General features: G+C 37.8%; 1 protein-coding gene and 1 non-coding gene across 2 annotated transcripts; one reads left to right on the plus strand and one right to left on the minus strand.

The window, feature by feature from the left end:
* Positions 1-1,188: 1,188 nt before the first annotated feature.
* trnal-uag (transfer RNA leucine (anticodon UAG)) lies at positions 1,189-1,270 on the plus strand. The gene has a single exon. It is a non-coding gene; the product is annotated as a tRNA-Leu (tRNA).
* A 701-nt stretch (positions 1,271-1,971) lies between these two features.
* tha1 (threonine aldolase 1) lies at positions 1,972-7,506 on the minus strand. Its single transcript, XM_015052279.1, has 7 exons — positions 7,094-7,506; positions 5,717-5,800; positions 5,566-5,654; positions 5,294-5,479; positions 3,962-4,099; positions 3,694-3,886; positions 1,972-2,514 (listed from the first exon to the last, which is right to left on the minus strand). The coding sequence occupies exons 1-7, from the start codon at positions 7,359-7,361 to the stop codon at positions 2,216-2,218; spliced, it is 1,257 nt and encodes a 418-aa protein (XP_014907765.1). The 5' UTR covers positions 7,362-7,506; the 3' UTR covers positions 1,972-2,215.
* Positions 7,507-21,598: the final 14,092 nt, after the last annotated feature.

Here is a 21,598-nt window from a genome sequence, read left to right on the forward strand (position 1 = left end):
AACCCGGACTGAATAAAGAGGAAATGGTGGCTTTTACGGTATAAGAACGTTTAGGAGAACACGATGTTCCAGTACAAGTCAACAGCCAGTCTCGTGATAAACAGGGAGTGTAGCCAGTAACTTTTCAACCCCACCAGGACATGTTCGTTACTTATTGTACAGAATAGCTGCAGCAATGTTTACAGTCATCCCTGACAGAATTCCCTCTGTGGGAAAGCAGATAATTTCGGCTACTTGAATCGGCTGCTGTTACATAAGGCGTACTTATATAATAACAGCAGCTACATTTAGAGAGTTAATAGGATGCAAATTAATTATAAAGACGATTTTCAGTAAAAAGCAAATAACAGCTGCAATGGACATTCAAGCACTTTATTAGTTGCAACCTATTAGACTTATAAAGAGCAGTGAAAACTCCATGTGTTAAATTTGAACAAAGAAGAATTTATGTCCTCTATAGTCTTGAAACTAACCAAATACCAATAGTTAACTGGATGCTGGGGATAATCTGAGTACATACTCTAATCAATCAGTCAGTCAATCAATAAATCAGTCAGTCAATTAGTCCACAAACAGTTGAATGATCATTCATTCAATTTAATGTCACCATGAACTCTTACATTACTGACTGTACACATGTGAAAAGGGATCAGAAAACACAAAATTCTTGTGTAAACCTGTCCCTACAACATAAATGTCAAGGTTATACATCAAATTAATTTACAATGTAAGGTGTAATCAACTTGATCATAAAACGTTCTAACTAAATGGCCTTTCATTTTTATTCCAGTTAAATATTGTTATTTCTTCACAGGCACACGTTCCCTCTTTTTCCAAACTGTTTTGGTTCATTTTAGTCAGTCTGGTCTGCTTTGGTTCAGAAAAATATCAGCAGTTAGCAAAACAACTGTACTGAACACAACAATTATTACTTACGGTTTTATTCACCTGTTGCTGAACTGGTCTTCTTTTCATTTGGTGGTTCACTACATATATAAGACCTTTTGTTTGTTGCAGTGACCACCAAATGAAAACAAAAATCTCAATCGAGCTTTGAAAACGTTTTATGATCAGGTAAATGGACGTTGTTAACCATTATAACAGGTCAGCTTGGTAAGACCTTAGTCTGCAAGGGATAAGTTTTCCTGACAGTTTTATAGATCGGAGGATGGCAGAAGTGGCGGGAACGGTAGCGTGGCCGAGTGGTCTAAGGCGCTGGATTTAGGCTCCAGTCATTTCGATGGCGTGGGTTCGAATCCCACCGCTGCCAGAACTTTTGTCACAAATTCACACTGCAGCGTAAACAGTAACAATGTGTTTTTTGTGACATCTCACAATATCACATAGTGTACTGCTACTGAATAATATACCATATCCTGTGTTTTAGCTTTTGCTTACTATAGCATACTGTACTATACTACTTACTAGCACCAAGCACTAGAGCCATCTAGTGGCCACATGAGTTAAGGGAAAGTAAAGTATGTTTTGAAGGTGAACATGTATCCTACATAGATAGCTATTTAACTTTGGCACAAATCAGTCAGAGATACTGAATAGTTTATGTTTGAATATGTTATTTTGTAATCATCCAGTGCCTTGCACAATCACTCCAAGGGAAAACTTGTAAAATAAAATTAAAATTATACAAGTTATTATTCTTTTAAATGACCTGCAAAGTGAATATATTCAATTGCTTGACTCTAAAATCCAGTTTAATCAATTGTCTTCAAAAGCCTCTAAAGGGGTAATGAAGAGAGCCACAGCACTCCACAAATCTGACCTTCACAAATAAAGTGGAGGAATATACTTTAGTTAGATGAAACTAAAGTTAGTTGTTAATACTACTATTTATATATTTTAACCTTAAAAAAAACTCTGGAATGAATTATGAAGCAATTTCTATTTTATTTCTATTAAGCTGATTTACTTTAAAGGAAATTTTTCCAACAAATCCTTTTTAACCAATCTTTTACATACATATGTATAAATGTTTTATTAGTCATACTGAAAATCTTTGCGTAACTTATTGTTTGAAAATCAAAAGAAGAGAAAAGGGTGAAGATCAAATTTATTGAAAAATAAGAAAGCTGTTGCACTGAAAGAAAGTAAATCTCAACATCCAAAGATCTTCCAGTTGTATATTTTTTTAGCACATATGAGTCCTTGTCAAGATTACTCCTTTAATATTATATAATTGATGTTATTATTCAGACACTCAGGTTCTACTGTTCAAGTGCTGACCAGCCACAAACTGCATTTTCTTGATAGCCAGCTGGGTGTCTTCAGGGGATATTCCAAGATGCCACACCGCCCTGATGGAGTTCTCATAATGAGGGAACATGAGAACCCGGACTCCCTGCCCCAGAGCCGCCTCTTCCCCCTCCCCAACCTGACCCATGAGGGCACAGACCTCCTGGGGACTCAAGGCAGGATCCTTTATTCTGAAACGCAGGATATTTGTCTCCACAGCCGACATGTCCACGTCAAACAGGGAGGGCTCGCAGTCGAGCAGAGCTGGTAGAAGGAAAAATACAAATAAATTAAGAGAAATATTTATTTATTTCAAACATGTGACATGTCATAGAAAAAAATAACCCTTTAAAGCATAAAGGGTTATTTTATTTATTTTCTTAAGGCATAAAAAAAAGGTAGGGAAAAAATGTTTGTAAAAAATTTTTTTTACATTTTTTTTAGGTGATCAATTGTAATTTTCTCCAAATACAAAGTTGTTATTTGAAAAATACATCAGTAGTATTATTCTTTAGGGGTTATCTGATGTCACAGTATTTTTTTTTACCTGCAAGAGTCATCTACAGTTGAAGGAGGGACTGGATCGGTCGGCATGCTTTTTTGTCTGTCGGCCATATTGGATTTAAGAAAAAAAATTTCTTGCATTTGCAGCTGATGGCCAGTAGTTGATAGTATATTTTATGATGCATTAGTGTCCACTTCAGTGGTCTGTGTGCATTTATAACATAAAAATCCACAAGAAGCACAAGAAAATGGCTTTTAGATAGCTGTCCACTGCAGTGACCACTATGCATGAAAGGGTTAAAAATAATTTTTACTCCATGTGACAATTTCTACTCTTTCCAAATCATATCTGAATGATGAATTTATTGTTATGCATTCTACAATATGCCTACTATCTAAAGTATCCTGAAATACATCCATACATGTTTAGCAAAACAATCTAAAGCAAAATCTTTTCCTGGTCTATATAAATTTTGACGATAATTTTTCCCAGAAGTTATTGCAATTAACAATATCAATCAAACGTTTCAAGTAATATAATTGATATGATATAATAATGCAAGAACACGTTCTCAAAGATCAGTAAACTTTAATTCTATTTAACATTTAACACTGGAACTGGAAGACATTTTAAACATCCAAAATTTAAAAACAAAACAAATAAAAATGAATGATAAAGTCTCGGTAAACAAAAGGGCTAGTTGAGACCTAAGCACCAGAGTTGTTGAGTTTTTGGTAGAAAGAGAGAGAATGCAAATGGAAATTTTTATCATGTGATTAATTGAGTTATTGCGACACTCTTATCCATTACATGTACACGTCACTCATACCTCCTGTCATATTTAATCTACAGCACTGCCACTTCCCTCAGTTGGTGATGGACAACAACACCCAGATTAATTGATCTTTTTCTTAAATACGGGATGGTGAGCCACTCACCCAGAGCAAAGGTTTTGGCATTGTGGTGATCATCCTCAAGCCGTCCTACCATCTCCAACAAAGACAGCTTTCCGGCTGCTGCAAGGACGCCAGCCTGTCGCATCCCGCCGCCTACGGCTTTACGGCAGCGCACTGCTCTGGATATGAAGTCCCGAGGTCCGGCCAGCATGGTGCCCACCGGCGAGCCCAAACCCTGAGACAAATAAAGCCTGGGAACGTCACACAATTCCATCTCTGGGAAAATCTATGTGGTTTCATCACAACCCACCTTGGAGAGGCAGACACTGACTGTGTGCATGTGCTGCAGTATGGAGGACGGAGGCACGCTAAGGGCCACGGCGGCGTTCATCACCCTCGCTCCATCCATGTGAACTGACAACCCGTAGCGATCTGCTAAAGCACGAACCTGAGAGTGATACAGACATGTTAGACTTGATGAAATCCCAGTTTGTTTGAGATACATTAATTATTAATTATGTTAATTTAAGAACAAACCTTGAAAGTGACATATTATACTTCCTTGAACAAGTTAGCATAGGTTTATGGGCTATATTAAGCATGTTCATTACATTTTTTGCACAATAATGAGATTTTGCTCAGTTCTGCCTATTTTGAGCTGCTTTCAGAATGAGCTGCTTTAGGCCCTCTTCTCACTTTAAATCCAAATAAACTGCTGCTGGCCATGCTCCCCCAACTTAACAGATGTGCAATTGTCCAACTGCATGTCTTTGAAAAGCATTAGTAGAGCTGTCTGCACAACCAACAAGAATGCAGCAAGTGGTTCCTGAATGGTAAGTAAACAAACAAACAAACAAAAAAACCCCCACTTTTTTCCCCCAGCAGCTATTGTACATCGAATACGCTTGTAAACCAGCTGACCAGCTTTTAAGTTGCTGGGTGACCGGCTGGGAATGGCTGGAGTGGGTACACACTAAAGAATGGTGGGTTAAAAACAACCTAATTTGTAACCCAGTGCTGGGTCAAATTTGGACCGACCCAACGCTGGGCTGGTTTAACTCAACTGGGTTGGGTGGCTGGTGTAATCCCAACATATTGGGTTATGACCACTACCCAAAGGTTGGGTTAAATTGATCATTGCTTAAAGTTAAAATGACCCAAAATTGGGTTGAAATGTATAACCCATCGCAGGGTTTATTGTACCACTATAATTGAGGGGTTTTTTTAAAAGATTTTTATTTATATTTATTTTAAAATTCACCATATAAAAACAATCTGAATATCTGAAAACTGCTTTAATTTCCATGTAATACATACATACATAAAGCCAGCATAATTAATTTACAAAAATTTCAAAACATACAAGTAGCCTACTATGTTTTTTTAAGTATATAATTAAACCAGTTCAAGTTATTATTTGGCTACAACTCCAATTATCTATAAGTAATTTCAGACTTGAATATTGTTTATATTCATAAAAATGGGTCTGTACGTTTTATATAAAGTGCAATGCAAAGCATTCATTCATTACAAAAAGTGTCCTTTCTAAAGTCTGGTCCTGATTACAGCAGTAGTTTATAAATAAAAAATAAATCCACGTAATTCTAAAAATCTCCAGTGAAGCCTTTGAGAGGACACACACCTCCTGCAGGAAGGGCAGAGGCAGCACTCGTCCTCCCTGGATGTTGTGTGTGTTCTCCACACATATGAGGCGTGTGCGTGGGTAATGGGGGTCGGGGTAACCGTGCCGAATCTTGGACTCCAGCTGCTTCAAGTCAAATGTCCCATCAGGACGAGTGGTCACCGTGGTGGCGTGGACGCCGGCCAGCTGTGTCAACACATAGGAGGACGGAGTGTCCCTTTACAGTGCGGCGCACAATAGAAAAGGTTTTCTCTTTCCTCCAAATGTCTCACCTGAGCGCTTCCTCCTTGCTCGTAGATGTGCATGTGGGAGAGATCCCCCACAATCATTTCGTCGCCGCGCTCCCTGCAGTGCACCATCACTGAAAAGAGAAACACACGTTTACACATTCGTCTTTGCTCCGTCCTGCAAATGAATGCTTACCTGCGATGAGATTACTCATGGTTCCTGAGGGGACGAACAGGGAGGCCTCCACCCCAAACATTTCTGCTGCAAGTTTCTGCAACTCTGCAGAAATCAGAAGAGTTTTATTAGGGTCAAAAAAGCAAAGATGTGTGTGTTTTATAGCGGGTAAGCTTAATGTAAAGCGCTTTGTGCAACTCATAAACTCAGTAAATCATTAGCTCCTCAGTTAGGAACAATCAGTTTCTTAAAAAGTTAAGTAAAACACTTATTCAGCGCTTTAATAAACTACTCTAAACTTACAAATATAGTGATTTTTTTTTCATTCTCCTACATATTTTTCACATTTTGTCACTTCAAAGCTACAAACTTCTATTTATTTTATTGGGATTTTATGTGATAGACCAACACAAAGTAGCACATACATGAAAATACATATGAAAAATATGGTGCTTGTTTGTATTCAGATCCCTTGTACTCTGATTGCCACAAATAAAATAAAGCTGTTTGACATAAATATAGAAGAAACAACATAATGAAGACCAACAACAAGACAGATTGAGGTTAAATATCAGAGAGGTTTAAAGAAAAATTATGTTATAGAACATGCAACAATATTAATATCGCAAAGAAAAACTTGGACTGCAGAAAATCAATGCAATGCATTCAGGCTCTCTATGCTTGTAATATATTTGGTAATGCTTGTTGCTAATGCAGCAAAAAGAAAAGCTTTAGAAACAAAATAATAGCAAGCAGGTGCATTTATTTTAAAACTACATGCAATGATCCTGAGGCAGAAAGAAGCTACCACTTGTGAGCTAAGTAACTGTTTATCTATTACAAGTCGTTCATATTTACCAATATTATCACTTCTTTCAGGTTTTTCTAATATCATGCAGCCCTAATCAAACTCTATTTAATGCGCCATCTGGAAATGGTAAAGACAAATGTAGCAAAAAGTCCCACAGTAACTCTGGAGGAGCTACACAGATCCATAACTCGGGTGGGGGAATGTGTTGGCATCTATTTGTTGTTCTCTGTACAAATCTGTCCTGTTAGCACTTCGCCACAGCAAACAGGAGGGGGAAGTCAAAATGCCTACATTCAAAGCGTTATGTGTGGAGGGTAAACAGGATGGTGTTTACCCATCATGCTGTAGGGATGCGTTTCTTAAGCAAGGAAAGAAAACTTTTCAATTAAGTGCTACCATGTGTTGGTCTATGATGTAAAATCACTGCAACTACAGTAAAGTTTGTAGTTTTCGTCTGGATCCTTTAGTTGGAATAATACTATTGCGAGTAACTATTTTAAAAAAATAATAATAAAGTAGTTGTGTTTATTTGTTTTTATCAACTTTCTCCCCGTTAGGCCCATCTTTAGCCTCGTATACACTCTGACCGTTCACTGTCGGATCCTCCCCCATCACATCGTCTCCGACCTCGGCCTGCGCCATGGCCTGGCGCATCGCCGGCCCCGGCTTGGTCACCGTGTCGCTGCGGAGATCCACCACCCGGACATGAGCCGCCTCACCGGGTCCGGGGCACCCAGGTTTCCCGGCGTTATAGTAGCTCCGCTTGGGATGTCCAAGAGCCGCATATTGTGCACAGAGCGGCTTCCTGCGAGGAAAAGAGGCCAAAACTCTGCAGGAAAATGCTTTCAGAAACATGATGCTCCTTCTTTAGTCATCTTCTCTTCAGGTGGTTATACGTTGAACTTTGAATCGGTGGTTTGAATCGATAATCATTGACTGACGGAGTAAGGGGAGACAAATAGATTACCAATCTACACGTCCTGATGTTCTGAACCGGGTTGGCCTCGAGGGGACGCCAACATCCCAACTATGTTGACCTACAACATGTTTTATTTTTTATTTTTTGTAGATGGTTCATCAAAACTATCAATAGGAAACTATCCAGAGTATAAACTCACCTAACTTATACAGGTTAATACAAACTAGTCTATGATCATGGTTTAACTCTTGAATATTAAAAATAAAACAGACAAATTAGGATTGGATTACAGTACATTAAATATTTATTCTTTAAACCACGGGTGATAATTAGGTATGTGGTGACATAAACTTAAAACTTCATTAGAAAAATTAGAGGTATTTATTGAAACAAAAACTGTTTTTATGAGAAGTGTTTATGAATTACAGTCAGAGTCTCACACCAAAAATTGTGATATTCAGCCATCATTGTCTGTAAATAGTCATAAACATTGTAATTCATTTATCTAATGCCAGATAAATGAAGAAAATTGAATTAACCAGATTGATATGTATTAAATAAAAATTAACAATGGATATTCTGTTTATAAGGCTAGATTTGAAAAGTAATAAAATTAAAGATGCACAAAACAGGAAATGGATAAAAAACACAAACTAATTACTATTGTTATTATTATTAATATTTTTAAGGGGGTGTATTATGTAAAATTAAATTTTTACATAATATACCCTTCAGACTAGTGGCAGCAGCAGTTAGCAAACACCTGGTGGAACTACTCTAATAATAGGAACTACTTGTTAGTGCAACACTTGTAAGAATGGTTGTAAAAGGCTTAATGGAGAAACATTGTTGTGGTGACATGCTGAAGTGTCAGAAAGAGTAGGAGCTTCTTAAAAAGACAGAGACCAAATTTTAAAGCGTTAAATTGCAAAGTCAAAAATTTTTTAAATTCATGTTTGATTCATATATAACATTTTCAGACCAACTTGATTGTGCTAAAAAATGTCACTATGTGCCTGTAAAACACATGATACTGTCCCATTAAGTAAATAGCGATAGTTAAAAGGAATCCATTTTTGTAAAACATAATTTTTGTGGAGTACACTTTCAATTTAAATCTGTATATGTCTATATTTCAAAGCATGTAAATCCACTCATGTAACATCAACACACACACACATTTCTGTACCGTAAATCTGCAGGGGGGTCACACTTTTATCCTTGTGTCAATCTGCAAAGCCATTTCTGACTGATCCCACAACCACCACATTTCAAAACCCCAGTTTAACACAAACATGGCATGATGAAGCTATGAGCTGAGGTCCAAACCAAACTGGTTATTGCTGGCATGATTCTGTATTTTTTTCTGGGAAATAAAGCCCCTTCCTCCCTAAATTTCTTGTGGGAATGCTGCCACTATGTAGCGAGGGAGAGATAGGCAGTGATACAAACCAACCCTTCCTCTCCCCCTGACACCCTTCTTTCGTCCATACTAATGCTACAGCTGCATTCACATTACAGGCACGATCGCCCTCCCTTCCTCCCTTCCTTGCACACATTTCCCACTCGCATGCATGCTCTCACTGTCCAAGCCGATTTCCATGTCCTGATAAAAGTCCCAGTGTGTGTTATCAGGGCTGCCCCACACTGTAGTTAAAGTTGATATTGGTAGAAGGAGAGCCAGGTTTTATGATCCATAACAAGTCGTCATTAAGAGTCATTAGCAAACATCAGCTATTGTAAATTGGCCACAGTTGGTCTCGAGAGGGCCACAAGAGCTGTGAACAAGGGAGAGATAAAGATGCATCAGTACGCAGGGCAGAGCAGCGATGGAAGTGTGAAAAGATAAGGAAAAAGATGGGAGACAATTGTCCCAAGTAAAGTTTTTACAGGACTGTTGCTGAGGCTGCACTCTGTGACCTCGCTTTTTTATTTATTTATTTATTTTTTTTTTGTGTTGTTTCTCTCAGACGCCTTCCTTCCAGCATTTCCCCCCTCGTACGCGCTCAAAAGGGAGAGTGGTGTTTTGGAGAAAATATTGAATTAGAGAAAAAAAAAAAAAAACAGCGAGCACGGAGGGAGAAATGAAGGAGAGGGAGAAATATTGACTCCTTCTGGGAAGGAGCGAGATGGCAACGCCTTTCCAATAACCATAAACCCACTGGGCTGAAAATAGATGAGCAGAATGAATAAACGAATGTGTTCATCCCACACAAGCTCTTCCCTTTCGCAGACGGAGGGGTATGTGTCATGAAGCGGTGTGGTTATAGTGAGGATCGCACGCTGAGACCCAGGTAGATGAAAAAATAATAAATTTAATGAAAATAAATCCAGCAGAACAGCACGAAGGAACAACTGGAGACACGAGGAAACAGGCAAAGGTTTGACAATGTTAGACAAGGACCCGACGAAGAACACAGACACAGGTGGGTTTAAATACACAGGGAGGGTAATCAGGTAAGTAGACACACCTGGGGGACAATCAACGGGGAGGACAGGACAGAGACTCAGAGGAAACAGGACAGAAGCACAGAAAATGTCAAAAATAAACACTCAAACACACGGATCATAACAGTATGGAGGTGACACTCTCCCCTCCTCACCTTCTTTTCTCTCTCCTCTTTCCCTGAGGCCATCACTTTTTCACCATGACAAGAGATATTAACCGGAACAAGACAGGTGTTTATGGGAAGCCTTCCCTCAAATGAGTTTTTTCTTTTAAAAAAAAAAAACACACAAAAACTCTCATCTCTGTTTAGCTGAAAGGTGTCGACATCAGTGCTTGCAAAATGGGTGACATCTGTTTCACATTTCACCATATACCACCCCCTTCATTTATCAGGAGCCTTCTGGATGTGTTTGACTTTGCACATTTGTGTGGTTATTTTCTGCAAGTACATTCAGTGACATGCATTATCTGTCATTTATTGTTGTTCTGGAATACATGGCTGATGCTACCTTGTGTTTAGACATGTGGCTCACAACAGTCAAACTAATTTCCAATATTAAAATAGAGAAATATGTAAAACAATGTAAAAAAAAAAAAGAAAAAAAAAGAAAAAGAAAAACAGGCTACGTCTGTCCAAATCAGGAGTGGTGATATATTTTCCAGCTTAGATTAAAGTTCATAAAGTGATAATCTATCCAGTGAGAAGAAGGAAGTTTGGCAAAATGTTGTGACTTGGAGACTAGACAAACCAGTACCCTATAGAAAGCTTTAAACGCACTGCTGATAATTCAGCACAGAGGCAGTGGGTAGCACAAGTAACTAAAAAGTCAGATGCAATAACCTCAAAACCCTAAACTTAATTATTACTTCTGTTACTGCAATAGTGCTATATTTGGTTTGAAGCTAATGCTAAAGCGCTAACTTCTACAGATGGGCGGATCAGTCCAACATATTGATAATATTGATACCAAGTTGCATCAGATCAATATTAGTGTGGTACGATCATTACGTTTTGATTCTCTCCTTAAATGTTGTTTATTTTTGTTGTAATTTCTCAACTCTACCTCAAAATATATTTTGTTTCGATTTGCTCTCAAATTATAATTTTTCTCATTGTGTTTATTTAGAAAAAAAATCACACAAATCATGTCAATAAACTATTAAATACTTTCAAGTGTTAAAAGTTCTGACTTTTAACACCTGAAAGTCAGAAATTTGATGATATATCAAACTAAGATCATCAATGGTATTAAATCAGTGTCACAATATGCAGAATCATTTTACTGCATACTGTGTGCATATTTTAAGCTGTTTTCTGTAGAACTACAGCACGATTCAATCTGGGTGCAGAATAAATGTCATTTGTTCCACAACAGAATGGGTGGAAGAAGGTTCTCAAAACAATTCATATGTAAAAGAAAAAAGAGAACTTGAGCCGAGTTAACAGAACTGAAAACTGTAAACAGTCTTTTCCCACTTCAAAATAAGGGCGTAAATATAACCATTTAACTCCTTGAAGAATTGTCAACAGTCGATTAACAAAACCTTTACATAAATGTCAAACTTTATTCAACTGAAAGCTTACAAAATATCCAAGTAAATTAGCACGTTAGAATTTGCCCAGAAAAATGAATCATGGGGAAGCTAGATGGTATAAACGCTTTCAAAGATAGCAAAAACGCTAATATGCTAAATGAAATATTAGCTTGCTATTAGCGGATTAGTGGAAGAGTGCCCACCACTGAACAGAGGTAAAAAATAAATAAATAAATAAAAACTGAGACGCAATTTCTGTTTTGGTTTTGAGTAATATTTCCCAAGAATCACATTACTTCTTATGACCAAACCACTTATTGGTAGTTCAAGTGTAATTATTTCTACATATTGAGTTTGTTTTAGTGGTTTGAGTTTAGCAACTTTATAGTAATGTAAACTATGTTCAGAAGACTCCATCTGTCATGCAACTCAAGCTTTAAATATCTGTCACTCTGCAGATTACTCGCCTTTCACAATAAGCAAGTTCGCCCTAAAAAAATAATTTTAAGCTAACATGGTTGTTTAATAAGAAGTTGAAATGCTGATGCATAGCCATACTCCAGCTGCAGTTAAATGTTCTCTTTCCTCATTTGGCTCAGTGAAAAAATGAGTCACAGCTGAAGCTAATTATATTAGATAAACATGCAACAGGGTCATTTGGAGAGAGAGGTTGATTTCATATTATCAGCAGATGTTACATAGAAAACACTGTAAAAAAAAACACCAACGTTTTCTTATCTGATGAACTTTATGCTCACAAACAACACCTGGAATCATCCTAATGGGCGGGTCATTGACTCTACTTGAGCTTAAGCAGGAGCTGTGTTTTCTTCTTTCTTTTATTATTAATACAATTGCTTCAGAGTGAAGAAAATGACCACCAACAAAAAGTGATGGGTAAAAACAAAAACAAATAGACTGTCTTTCCCACATTTTCTCCATGGATGATCATTTTAGCAGAAGTACATCCTACATCCTTTTTCTATCTGCTATACTTCCGGTCTCTGTTTGGTTAGCCAAAGAACCCCACTATTTAAGTTTAGTTAAAATTTTTCAAAGTGAATGTACGGGTACATACCGTTTATTAAAAAGCTGAAATGTCCTAAAAAGAGAGAGACATTCAGTAGAGACATCAGTAACTATTTTAATAATCTAGGGCTGGACACCATGGCTGAAAAACAAATCACGATGTAAGCGTCTCATTTAATCAATAGTTATAGATTAAGTTTTTTTGTTTTAAATATCTGAGATATGGCTAAACTAGTTGTGTAACATTTCCTATTTTATCCACAGTTGCTGCTCCAAGCTGATGTTTTTACTTTTAGGCAGTTATGACACATGGCTAAACAGTGGTGGGAAGTAACGAAGTACAAGTACTTCGTTACTGTACTTAAGTACATTTTTTGAGTCCTTTCTCCACCCCTGTGGCTAAACCACTGAAACTGCTTCTGCTCAAGTTGTTCGACAGGTTGTTGCTAGGTAACCAAAGAGTGAGTGAGTTGCTAGGTAACCAAAGAGCGAGTGAGTTAGTTCATTCCACCAACCTTGCTGTGTGGTTCTGGATCGGATTTCAGTAAATATTATATATATATTGAGAATTGAATATTTTACCAGACATATCAATTAATATTGATCACATGTCATTATATAGTGTTATTGATTTATTGCCTGGTCCTATTGTAATCTGTTCAATATTAGACAAAAAAAGTAGCCATTAACACTTTCACCTCTTTTATAGAGTTTGTATGTGAAACTCTGTGAAATGTATTCTCTCCTGTCTACTGTCTATGGCAGTGAGCCAGCCTCCAAATCAGATACTGTTGACCTTATTATGGGCTACCTGTATAAAATGTGGGCTTTTATTTTGTTAAACAGGTTATAAAGCCTCCCTCCAACTCATTCATTCGTTCAGTCACCGTAGTCATGTATACTGAGGAGTAATTATTACTCTGTCAACATTTTTCACAACAGAAAATTTTCTCTAAGAAACCCCAGCTATAAAACTCAGTGTGTCTTCTTTGTCAGCAATATCCCTGCATCCAAAGTATCCATGGCAACTAAGTGCTAACTAGCTTGTGCACTCTAGTTAGCTTCCAGACAGTGTGCAGACTACTAAAGGTGTCGATTGGGGTGAAAGGATTGATGAATTTAGAAATTTGTGAGAATCCTTGGTCACCAATTTCCGTCCACCAGCTTGTGCTCTCAGTAACCATGGAGATTAAGTACTGACTGGCCATGGGATGTTAATGACTTTTGGTTGTATTTCAAAAGCTTTGAGATGTTCTTTGATTTGACTTAATTGAGGATGAGGGAGTAGTAGTGAAAGAAGTGGGACTTCCTTCTCAGTCCAAACCATCAGATGGTAACTGTACAGTTTATATTATCTTGCAGCCATTCTCAGCTGTCTATGTTGATTCATCTCATCCTTCATTTTTCCACCTTGTTGACTTGGCCTCTCCGTCTGTTATTTCTCATCTTGTTAATTTTACTGGCATCAATCAGCCAGTACAATTTCACTTCCAAGAACCGTCGTTTATGTCTGTTTTTTCTACATCCATCCACACCAGACCTTCAATTCACACCTCACAGCATCGTCACCCTCTTGACCCTCTTTTCTCTCCTTTTCTTCATCCTCCTTCCCCACTTCGCCCTCTTCTTCCTCCCCTCTCAGTCCAGCCGCTCGATGGGAAGTCATGTGACTTCTCTGAAGCTGGGCCCTATAAACCAGCAGCACTTGGGGGGCTCTGTGTCTGTTCAGGTCTCTGATTGGTTCTTGCATTTAGATGCTGCTTTGTGCACACACACACACACACACACATACACACACACATGCACACATACACACACACTCTGCAGACCCCCCGTTTCCTTCTTCCAGGAACAAATGTGATCCTTTGTGTTAGGGGAAAAAATAGACGAACAGATGTCTTAACAAATACACATGAGGTAGAGCTATTTGAATAAAGCTTGAATTAATTGAAATGAAACATGCAAAGTAGAGAATTCATTTATTTCCATTGTTTGCAGTTTGGAAAAGTCTGGATTTTGACTGGGAAAAAAAAAATCAAAGACTGGATAAATATTTTTTAAATATATGCAAAAATATTTGGATTCTATCGGCTGACTGAAAAACTGAGACGGAAATGTGAGACATTAACAGTATTTTAAAATGAAAAATGTGTTTTGTATGCAGAGGCTGCAGCGAGGCAGTAAGGAAACAGACTTCATTCACAGGGCTTGTTACATCCAACTGGATTCCTGGTCAGGCAAAACAGAAAACCCTGACATCTGTTGGCAGAAATGTGTGGCTGCTCACATTCGGTGTCTTTGAATTACATTGAAAGTATATGAGAGGTAGCAGGGGGAAAAGACACAAAATCACTCCCAAAAAGATGTTTTGGTGATGACTCATTGGTGGTTTTTAATAGAGTGCTAGCATCCTCCAGCTGCAGCCTCGGAAAAGGGAAAGAGTTGAGTAATGACTTTTTTTTTTTTACTGTTGAGACCACAGTGTAGGCTATTGATGAAGAAAATAAAATGTATGAACTATGAACCCACTTTGAAGTCCACTGCCAGTTAATGCTTTCAGTTTTACTGTTAAGGTAAGTTTCATCTGCACAATAATATTGATTTACGTTGACTAACTAAATCAAACTTACTAATTTTGACTACCTGGCGGGATTCCTTATACTACTGGTCCAAACACAGAACCTTGTGGAACTCCATGACTCAGTGCGGTTTAGTGGGAGTGTGTATTTGCATAAACAGAACAAGAAGTACACAAAAAAATAAGGGTTTGGTACGTGTTTGGGTTTTAAAATTGCGCTTCAATCAGGAAAAATAAACTTGGGTCAGCAGAAAACAGAATCTTTCTTAATTACTGGAATTAATTAGATATTTTTTATGTTCTAAAACTTAAAATCTGGTTGGGAACGCAAGCAGGGAAACTAAGGGAAAGAGACTAATTAATATGAAAGGAGTTGAGCTAAGACATGAAAGGAACCACAAACCTAATACTGATCTACAAGAACTAAATCCAGATGTACAAACAACAGAATAAAAGATTAAACAAAGAAACCAAGGAATTAAGTATTATGGCAAGACCTGTAGAAATGAAGAGGAAATTATCAAAAAACTCAAATAAAAACTACAATCCAAATACACAAGGACCAAGTGCCTAATATGCAGATGCTTTCTCTCTTCCTCTTTTCATGTTGTCTTTAAGTGTTTCTTTGCTTCATTTTTCTGGAATTGGGTTTCTCTTCCTTTTCTCTCTACATTCAGACTATTAGGAAACTTAAGCTTTTTTTTAAAATATATTTTACTTCCTGTAATTTTTAGTTATTACCACAGTTTGTTGCTGTAATAGATGACAAAAAGTTTACATTTCCGAGTTTTGGTCAGGAACAATCACAGAAAGTGTCACAAGAAGTCCTTTCCTTGTTCGTAAAGCAGAGGAAATTTCTCAACCTCAACTTCTGCATTTCATTACATTGCTTATTCAGACAGCTTGTGCAGTAAACACCAAATCTGTGATATTATACAGTTGCTTGTTTTTGTTTTTCTTCATTCTAGTAAAAAGCAAGAGAAACATTTTATAAGAGGAAAAATTCTGAATCACTGTCAGTTTCTGCACACAAATAAGAAACTTCGCATTGATTCCACTTTGCTCTAAGAACAGAAATGGAAAATAAAAATCATATTCAAAGAAAAAATAGAGCATTTTCTTACTTGTACAAAGAGAGAATCTCTTCATTCTAGCTCTGCAGCTTGTTCTAAAAAGATGGGATTCTGCCATTCATTCATGACTCAAAACCCCCTTTACTCACCACATATGCATGTGCATATGGTAGTGCTTGAACTTGTGTGTGTGTGTGTGTGTGTGTGTGTGTGTGTGTGTGTGTGTGTCCGTTGGAGTGTCAAATTCAAATACTGTGCAGCCTTGTTGGCTGGTTGCTGTGGGGACACACAGTGACACCTGAGAGTGTTGGAGGGTTGGGTCTGACTCCTCGCTGTTACAGTAAGTCATTTGGCATTTGAGCTTTTCTGCTGCTACGTTTTTGCAGCTGCAGTCCGGGAGTTACAAGAACACTCAGAGGGAAAACAATGCATCACATTTTTAAACTTGTGCAGTAAGTAACTTTAAAAAAAAAAAATTTTTTTGTAAATATTTGTTGGAACGGTCACTGTATCGTGACAGTATGGTATAAAACAGGTAATCTATAGAAACAAATCAAGCTTATCCCAGCACTCCCAGTGTTATCTGCCCAAAGGCAGATCTTTGCGCTGTCAATCACCCTCCTTTTGATGCTGCTCATCCCCCCTCTCCCGTGGCAACCATTCAACCCTGCAAAACACCAGGGTGGATCGAGGGTCACCTTCAAAATGCAGCTCCTCTTTGGAGACTCTCCCACTCAGCTCCTGCAGACTAGCCAGCAGCAATTAGCAAACAACTGTGCATCTGCTGAGCTCATTAAAAGAACTACTTCTCAGTGCAATGCTGATAAAAATGTTGCTAAAGGGTTAAGAGAGAAGCGATATTAGGACTATTGTACTTTTGTAATAGGAGTTTCAGAAAGAGCATGAGTTTGTAAAGAGACAGAGGACCAATTTCAAGTTGTTAAAATACAAAGTCAAACTTCTTTGAAATCATATTTGATGTATACAGCTTTTTTATAACAACTGAAATAACTTAGCTACTTGATTGGGCTATAAAATTACACTATATGTCGGAAAAATACTTAATACTGCCCCTTTAAATAGCTGTTAACGCTTTTCAAGAGCAGTAGTTTTGGTGCTTTGAATGCTTTTCCATGCCTTGAGTTACCTTTTGAAGAAGTAATACGCTTTTTTTTATCATCATTATCACACTAGTACCTCAAAATTTCACGATAAAATGTACATATTGGCCATCCCTAATTAAGATTATAAGTTCAGAATGTAGCATATAAAACAGGAATAAATCCTGCCTTGTGGCAACAGTACAGGTGGCTGCTGCTGTGTAATGGCACGGTGGATACTTTCTTTGCATACTTTGAGCCTCAATCAACATTGAATATAATTGTTATAACACGTCCCTTTATGAGTACAGCAATAGTCACATCACTGCATTTCCTCCTGCATGCTTTGCCTTAATCACACCTTGAGCAGGTATTTGTCACATCCTTGTGTGTGGCATTTCAGGCGATAAGGGGAAGCACAACTTGTTAATTATCTCAATTCACATCAAGTTAGTCACAAGATTGTAAAATGTAGTTGGGAAATTCTCCACTTAAAAAAAGAAGGAAAGAAAGAAAAAGGAATTAGGCATTGACTGCGTTTGCATTTCAAAATGAACGTATCAGAGTCTTTGTCTTTACAGGCCTGGATGCACACACATGGTATTTAAGTGCATTCGCCTGTCTGTGTGCTTCCCATATGGTTCTTATTGATCCATGTCCCCTTCATACTCCTTCTGCTGCCTCGCGTTCCTGCTGTTTCTGTCTGCTGCGTGCACTGATGGCGAAGGAATGATGGAATGCTGCAGGGTAATTCTTTGGTTTCCTGGAAGCTGGTCTGGCTTTATCAGAAGCGGCTGTGACAATACTCCAACTGATGGGCCAACCAAACATCTCTCCTGTAAGCGTCGATCGGGCAACGAGTAAGCCTTCCTGGAAGGAATAATGAGCAACCCGGAGGCCCTTCCTGGAAGGCCGGAACAGATTGCCAGTTGCAAGGCATTTTCCTAACATCTTGAAAAAAATTTCCACCTTCAAGACTTGACGTGGCTGACTTTGGCAGGAGCTCAGTAATTTAAGAAAGCACACCAGGAGCTGTTGGTTATGCTTAGATTTTAATCAGGCTGCAAATACGGGATTAGTCCAACGCCATTCCCGTTGCCCAAACTGCTTCCTTTTTTCTTGAGCTGCTTTGAAACATGCAGCTGAAGCAAAGAAAAGGGCGATGTCCAAACAACTGCTGCAAATGTATGATCGTTGGGGAAAGGAAAAGGTCCAAAAAACTGAGTTGTCTGCAAGCCGGGTGTTGTGCTTGGCTCAGGCGCTGTTGACAACTGTTGAGCTGGACACAGCAAGTCACAACCCGAAAAAATGAATCATAGTGGAAAGACTTTGTGTGAGCGTGTGAGATCCACAAGAGGAGCGAAGGATACGGGCAAAATATTCCAGCTCTACTCACCAGGCAACTATGGGGAACATAAAATGAGTCACAGCGAGCTGAGCTGGCTTATTTAGACAATGTGTTTGTGTGTAAAACTGGATTATTCTGGTTGGATTTTTGGGAAGAGGGCTCACTCAGTTCTGTTTGTCTTTTGACCAACGTCACTTTTGTCAGCAAGTGCCAGCTTAGTTTTCCCTCTCATAAACAAATAGTGTCTCTAACAGACACACACACCTACACACACACACACACACATACGAGGCGTCAAAGAAAAATGGGAACTGTCGAACTGAATTGTTGTAATGACCTCCAATCAGATAAGCTACAAAAACAGGCATTATAGTCTCAGAGGTGTACACTCACTACTCCCCTATTTAAATCCAAAGTCAAGTGTGTCAAAACACACTACAGACTACACAGTCATTATTTATTAAACAAAGATGAAGCTCAAATGGAAAAACTAATTACACATCATCTTTGAAAGCCTTGGAGAACCACTTTTAGCAGCTATCACATCATTTTCTGTATGACTTTATCAGTCGCTCACTTTGCTGTGGAGGAATTTTGGCCTATTTTTCTTTACATAGCATTGCTTCATTGCTTGCATGACCCAGTTAGGCCAAGCTTCAGCTGCCAGGACATTGAAACTCCCTTTATTTATTTTTTTTCGGCCCTTGCTGTTGTTGAGTTGCTGTTGTGTTTGGGATCGCTTTCCCATTGAGGACCCAAATTTAGGTCAAGCTTCTGGTGTCCGAAAGATGATCTCTTAATGTGTTGGTGCACAAAGGCGTTTGAAGTCGACTCAATGACTGCACGGTTCCCAGGTACAGAGGTTGTAAAACGGGACATGTTATGTAAAATTCACATTTTGCACATTTTCCATTTGGGTTGAAATTGCAAATAAAAACAACCAAAGTGCTTAAAAAAAACAAACAAAAAAACACCCAGATAATTTTTTGGCAATAAGTTAACATTTTTTGGTGACTGGAAAACGAAACTTTCAAAAACCTCCTGATTGTTGAGTCATGTTCAATGGGTGCTGCCCTGTTACCTAGCAACCCTTGTGAAGCCCAACCTTTTTCCTAGCACCCCGAGCTGAGCTCCAGCATGTTTAGTCAGCTGGTTTTACTGTGCTTTATAATGGCTGCTGGAAAAGATAAGTGTTTAATTGTTGACTTACTATTCAGAAACCACTTGCTACATCCTTGTTGATTGTGCAGGAGGCTCCACTTCTGCTTTTCAAAGACGTATGGTTGTACAATTGCGCATCTGATTGCAGCCATTTTTACATACAAGGGTAAACATTGAGTTGGGAAGCAGAGCCAGCAGCAGCTTACTTGGATTTAAAGTGACAGAGGCCCTAAACATTCAGACAAAATTGGCAGAACTGACCAGACTAAAGTCTCATTATCTAAGAATAATTTTGTGCAAAAAATGTTAACATGCTTTGTATAGACCTATCCTAACATGTTCAAGGAAGCATAGATCACCTTTAAGCAAGCTCAAATCATTACTGTTTCACCACAGTGTTTGACAGTTAGCATGAGGTGTTTGTGCTGATATGAGGAGTTTTGTTTTCTCCAGCCATGGAGATGTTGATTAAGGTCAATCATCAATCAAAAGATATTGTTCCACAATCTAGAATTCAAATTTAACTTTTAAAATGGGGGTATTGTTAAAAATGTTAGGACAGATTTAGGAGATATCTAAATGTAACTTACTCTTAAAATACAAATAACTTTATAAGAGATTCATTGCTGAGGTCTTCCCTTCCTGACATTGTATTGCCACACAGAAGTGGTCACACTTGTTATGGAAGTGCATTTTTTCTGTTGACACACTTCCTCTTATCTCCTTTGGAAACAGAACAAGTTCTACGGGAACAACTCAACCAATTAGATTATAGGAACGTTCTACTATTTCAGTGACTCAAATCAAAAAAGTAAAACTTAAAAGTAGATTAATTATGCACAAATAGTGAAATATTTCAAGCATTTATTTCTTACTTTTGAATATATCCAGGATTTCTAATGGTTTCATCAACTCAAATTTAAGACTATTTAGCTGAAAACCAATAGCTAAAATGTATGAAATTTGTCCAACCAACCATCAATAAATTTGCACTTGCCCATGATAGACGGAAAGAGGCTAGCTAACTAGCTAGCAAGGGTTTGCTAGTAGTGAGTTAGCGGTAGCTTCAACCAAAGACATAATAAATGTATTTATCATTTAATTGTTATGTCTACGCCTTCAACAGTCTTGAGTCACAGGAAAAATGTAAATGTCTGAGTGTTGCCTGACAGAAAAGAGATGAAATAGTCCTTGCAAAGACAAAATTTATGATCTGTGATTAACATATTAAAGGTTGGTTTGCTTTTTTTAAATTAATTTGAGGCATTTAAAGGCTTCAACTTTACATGAGTTTAAATTCACTAGTTGTGAATCAGAGGTGGCTATATATATTTCACTTTTTGTCAAATTTTTGTTCCATCATCAGTCACCGCATTAAATGTTCAACTTGTAAAGGATCGTTAGTTTAATAAAGGTTAGATTGAATCATTTCACGTGGAGTCAGTTGTAGATTTAATCCTCACTGACCGTCCCTCGTATTTCTGCTCCTCCAAGCCCATTACGATCATTAATTTTTCTACCAATTAGAAGAAAATGTAGATGCTGTCATGTTTTTTCAATAATTTAGTTTCCTGTTGAGCGGTTTTAACTGCTTCCCTTCCAAATCAGCAGTATAGTTGTAATTATTTTTGACAAATATTAATTTAAACCCCTCTCTAATCAATTTTGCTGTGCTATTTAAGTCTATTTAAATTCACTAGTTGTGAAATTAACCTATAAGCCACTTTCTACATTGAATTATAAAAATAAATGAACTTTTTATATTTAGTTTGTCACAAACCTTTCTCATTTTGGCTTCCTCTTTAATAAATGGCAGTTTGGTGATAGACCCGAGGTTAGATTTCAATTTTTTTTAACCTATTCTTTTTTTAAATGATATCCTGAAGAGTAAAGTTTGAA

The sequence above is a fragment of the Poecilia latipinna genome, unplaced genomic scaffold (genome assembly GCF_001443285.1).
Source record: "Poecilia latipinna isolate Pla-1442-1.1 unplaced genomic scaffold, P_latipinna-1.0 Scaffold1098, whole genome shotgun sequence".
Lineage (NCBI taxonomy): Eukaryota > Metazoa > Chordata > Actinopteri > Cyprinodontiformes > Poeciliidae > Poecilia > Poecilia latipinna.

What these genes read in the sequence shown, in the direction of transcription:
- tha1 (XM_015052279.1), bottom strand. Translation starts at nt 7,361, where the DNA reads ATGTTTCTGAAAGCATTTTCCTGCAGAGTTTTGGCCTCTTTTCCTCGC. An exon ending in CATGAGTAATCTCATCGCAG is followed by an intron (nt 5,655 to 5,716) that starts GTAAGCATTCAT and finishes TTCTCTTTTCAG; the next exon opens with TGATGGTGCACTGCAGGGAG. An exon ending in CTCTGCCCTTCCTGCAGGAG is followed by an intron (nt 4,100 to 5,293) that starts GTGTGTGTCCTC and finishes TATCACTCTCAG; the next exon opens with GTTCGTGCTTTAGCAGATCG.